This window comes from Furipterus horrens, unplaced genomic scaffold (assembly GCF_987537825.1).
Source record: "Furipterus horrens unplaced genomic scaffold, mFurHor1.1.pri manual_scaffold_3, whole genome shotgun sequence".
Lineage (NCBI taxonomy): Eukaryota > Metazoa > Chordata > Mammalia > Chiroptera > Furipteridae > Furipterus > Furipterus horrens.
In genome coordinates, this window is record NW_028327173.1 from 56,776,214 (window position 1) to 56,780,923 (window position 4,710).

At 45.9% G+C, this 4,710-nt stretch overlaps 1 protein-coding gene across 1 annotated transcript; it reads left to right on the plus strand.

Moving 5' to 3' along the window:
- The first annotated feature begins 2,261 nt into the window (after positions 1-2,261).
- On the plus strand, positions 2,262-4,215 carry LOC150015127 (alpha-N-acetylgalactosaminide alpha-2,6-sialyltransferase 5-like). The gene is made up of 2 exons (XM_090269633.1): positions 2,262-2,474; positions 3,267-4,215. The coding sequence occupies exons 1-2, from the start codon at positions 2,460-2,462 to the stop codon at positions 3,582-3,584; spliced, it is 333 nt and encodes a 110-aa protein (XP_090125759.1). The 5' UTR covers positions 2,262-2,459; the 3' UTR covers positions 3,585-4,215.
- Positions 4,216-4,710: the final 495 nt, after the last annotated feature.

Here is a 4,710-nt window from a genome sequence, read left to right on the forward strand (position 1 = left end):
ATAGCACTTATCTGGGAATAGACTGTGAGTTCCTGACAGCTAGTGTGTGATCTATCCTTCCAGGTATCCCCAATATCTGCCACATAGTAGGTGCTCACCAGAATAGGTGATTATCATGGTAGGTACTTGATAAATATATGTTGAATCTCTAGTACTGTCTTTCATTGCCTACCTTTGGACTTGAGTCACACACACACACACACACACACACACATGCACACACTCATGCACACAGAGTGCTGGGCTCTTAGAGAAGAAGATGTGTCCTATACACTTTTGTGTTCCTAAATATAGGACCACCAGATAGCAAGCAATTATTAAATGGTCACTAAATTGAATAGCACAAGGATTTTAATTTTTGTTACTGGTTGTATTTGCCCTTCTCTCACCCCACCTACTCCATTTGGCTCTCAAGCAAGAGTACCTAAAACCATTGCACTAATCTAATTAAATATTCAAATCAAGTTCAGAATTATATTTTTAAATTTACCCTGGCCATTTCATAAGTAGCTTTAACAACTAGCTAACTGCTATCTCAGGAGAGGGAAAGAAAGCATAAGCTTAATGTATTTGGTCAGACATACTGTGTAACAGATGTCCAATGTGCTGCCATGAGCTTAAATCATAAATACGATGGCTCTGTTTGGCATGGCAAAATATATTAGAAGTGCTTTATCGGTCACTGGGAAACTTGCTGGATGGAAGGAGAATAATCCTGAAAAATGCAGGAGCTCAGTCTAGTAGCATCTCAAAAGGAGCTCTGGAGAAACACAGATAATCTGCCCACAATGATCCATCAAGTTGGTCCTTTGATTCACTAATTTGAGTGTCAAGTGCAACCATACAATAAGGAATTGCCAAGACGTGATAAGATTCTCTTCTGCCTGCTGCTTTTCCTGCTTTAACAACTGGTACCATTCATGCCTAAAGCACAAATAGAATAAATAGCTTAAAGGCTGGAAATGTTGGACAGTGTTTAGAATTTTTTGTTTTTCCTTGTAAGGCTAAATTCTATATGTTTCTTTCCCCAAACACATTACATTGAGTGTCAGTGTTGCACCAATAATTTTAACTATCCTAATACAAACTATGGAAGGATGCCTTGTAAATTAAAAATAATTCCTGTTGTATCATCAGTCCAGCCATGGATTAGTGAAGATTAAAAAAGGATTATAATGCCTTTTTTGGCCTTGAGAAAGCTCTTATTATGCCCATGGTTCAGTTGGCCTGCTGATCATTTCCATCTTAATGTAATCTTTAACATTATACTGCTACAGGTGAGGTATTAAGTAATATATTAATACAACTATTTTCATTGAGCTGTTTCACAAGAAATATGTTTTTAGCTAAATTAGACATTTAACAAATTCCATTTGTAATTCAATGTGGGGAGAGGCTCCTTTAAACAGGCTATTGGTGTGACTTTCTAAACATGAAAAATAGTTTTTAAATTTTTTAATTGAAGTTTTGAATGTGAAATTGTGTACTGTCAGTGCAATAGACTAACACAAAAGGAGCATCACGGGTTTTAGAAGTCTTATAAAATAAGCAGTTCTATCTCTAGGAGCCAAAAATCTTTCATTAGAATTAGGAAGACTGTACAGGTCCAGTTAATCATGTGGATATGATGTATAGAATGTTTTCACATTTTAAAATCATTTACATGAACACTAAAGACCTCAAAGTTCCAAGAACAATATAAATTGTAATATTTAAAGCAAGTATTGAATGAAATAATTTAGATGAAAATTAGGGTATAAAGATTGCATGAGAATAACTAGATTTGAAAAGTAAAATTAAGGGAGAAGAGAATATAAGGAAGCTTACAACTGGAAAACTGAAACAATAAATAATTTTTTGGAAGAAAATGTTCTGTGATAGATTTCCCCATGCTACGAACATAAGTGCAAAAGCTATAAAGAGGACAATTGACATTTGGGCAGTTGACTTGTTTTCATCAAAATCACAAAAGAGAAAATTTAGTTTGCAAATTTTCAAATGGAAATCATGTTCAGAATCCAGATGGGCTCTCCTTTCTTTTCTTTTTTTTTTTTTTTTAATTTGATGATTTCATAAAAGATAAATAAGCCTTCGGACCAAGAGGTGGGTATACTGGCACGGTTAACACTCTCGCCCCAGAAATTCCACTAGGTTAAAAAGAATATTTGGGGGCGGGAAATGGGGATGAAGAGGCCTTTAGGACCCAGCAGGCGGCGGCAGGCAGCAGTTGTGTAGATCACTGAGAGACTACCAGGGTCCGGTTCAGTTTTAATTCAGTCTCTAATCTCTGCAACAGCGGCGCTTCCTGGGTCCCGAGGCTCCCTTGTCCACTCAGCCGCCGGGACCACCTGGCTAAAATCAGATCCGCCCGAACCCCATCACCCACCATGGAAACCCTCCAACAAAAAGTAGCCCCGGACGCATGTGCCTGAGGATTCCGCACAAAAGAGGTGCCCAAAATGAAGACCCTAATGGTGAGTCATTTGTTGCAACTCCTCTGGGCAGAGGCAAGGACCCCGGGCACCGCGTCCCCGGGGTACACGGGAGAGCTCAGGGGCGCCTAATCAAGCGCCGCTAGGTCGCCGGTTACAAATGGGATAACTTTCCACCTGCTCCGCGTCCCCTCATGATTCCCCCGGTAGGAATTCCAGAGCCGGATGGAACTCGGGTTGCCTCGGCTCCTGGATCTCGGCAGGAAGTCCGAGGGACCTTCGGAGAGCTGGAGTGGTGGGCGCGTTGCTCGGGGTGTGGGGGATGCTCAAAAGCAACCGCCTGGCAAAAACTAAGAGGGGTGAGAAAGGGGGACCTTTGCAGACTTTCTTGGTTTTCTTGTCGGATTTCAAACTTACAAGGACCGCCGAGGTAGAGCCCCACGGGTCCAGAAAGGTGAGGGCGCAAGAGCTAGAGATTCCAAGCAGGCGAGTTGGCGAAAGGGCCCCCTTCCCAAAGTGCGAGCCCACCCCTGCCTCACCGCCGCTGCGCTCTCCCTCCAGGAGCCAGGCGCCGCGCACCACCTGCCCTCTGCCGAGAGATCTGGGAGGTGGCGCCGGCCGAGAGCAGCTACACACCGGGAGCATCCCCAGCGGTACGCACGGAGACTGTGCCGCCTCTGCCCCAGTTGCGCGCGGCGGAGGCTAGGACCCTGGCCAGCTCCCCTTCCGGGACCTCCCCGGGGCCAGCCTGACAGTCTTGCGGGTGTTTCCAGCGGGCGCGCTCCTCCCGGGTGGGCTCTGAGCAGCTCTCTGCTCTCTCCCGCCTGCCCGCAGCGCCATGGTCTGGCAGTGTGTTTAGCGCTCACCACCATGTGCACCAGCTTGTTGCTCGTGTACAGCAGCCTCGGCGGCCAGAAGGACCAGCCCCCGCAGCAGCAGCCAGCAGCGGCGACCAGCAGCGCGCAGCCGTCGGCGGAGAGCAGTCCCCCATCTCGCCCCGGGCTCCCCGCGGGCCCGCGACCGCTGGACGGATACCTTGGTGTGGCGGACCACAAGGTGACAGCTCGCTCGCCAACCCACAGGCCACTCAGCCAGGAATCCCGCACACCTGAGCCTGCCCTCTTTCCCAGGGCTGGGAGGTGCCGTGAGTAGGTGCCGCTCGGAGGCCAAAGGCAGAGTGGAACCCTCTGGGGTGGGGTGGGAATAGTTCCTACTTGATATGAATTCCTGTTTGAAAAAGGATGCAAAGTTTTTCAGGGAATAGGGATGGGATGAATGGACCCCAAAGTCTTATTTCCTAACAGGAATGGGCCCTGAAGCTAGAACCCTCTGATCCCCAGAATTTCAGCTGCCGGGGGTGCTGGGTTCCTGAAGCCTCGGGTTTGGCCGCCAAGTCGTGCCCCTGTGGGAGGAGACCCAGGATGGTGCGAGTATCAGCCCTAGCGTTCCTCCGACCAGGATCCGGAGGGTGAGTGGCAGCCAGGCCACCGCCACTGCTCAGGCTCAAAGATTCCCCTCAGACCTCTGCTTCGGATTGCTCCAAGCAGAAGTGCCACAGCCCTGGGGAGCAGTGCCCAGACAGGCGCCGAAGGCTGGAGGTGCAAACTCAGCTTCCATTGGCTTGAAACTCATCGTTGAGGGCTTCGCTAATAATTAATAAGAATTTTTTTTAATTGAGCCTCCTGTCCCTGAATAATGAATCTCTGGTTTCAATGTGTGAAGCCTCTGGGAGAATCCTAATCAAATTTCCTGATTCTGAAAAGACAATTTAGTACAGTTTAAATGTATTTCCCATTATTTGAAGCTGCAAATATATTTTGATTAAAACACAGTTCCACTCTGTGTCTTCTCTATAAAGCTAGAAGAGTCCTTGAAGCCACCCAACTATTCTGCTTTTTATATTACTAGACTTCACAGTTGTGAACCAAAGTAACACTTAGCAGGTGCTCCTTTTGTGTGGAAAGATTGCTCTTGCCATGCATGAAAAAGTCAAAGTTTTTAAAAGCACCAATCAAAATATTTCCATTCATTTGTGTAATGAAAAATGCTAAGGATTTTGGGAGGTACAAAAGAATTTAAGGTGGGTCCCAACCTTTAGGGATCTTTGCCTGTGGCAGGGTCGGGGGTTGGGGGGTATGGAGACATACCATGAAGTATAGATAGATAGATGATAGATAGATAGATAGATAGATAGATAGATAGATAGATAGATAGATAACAGATAAATAGATAACAGACAGACCGATAGATATAAATGTATAGGAAATGCAAGATATAA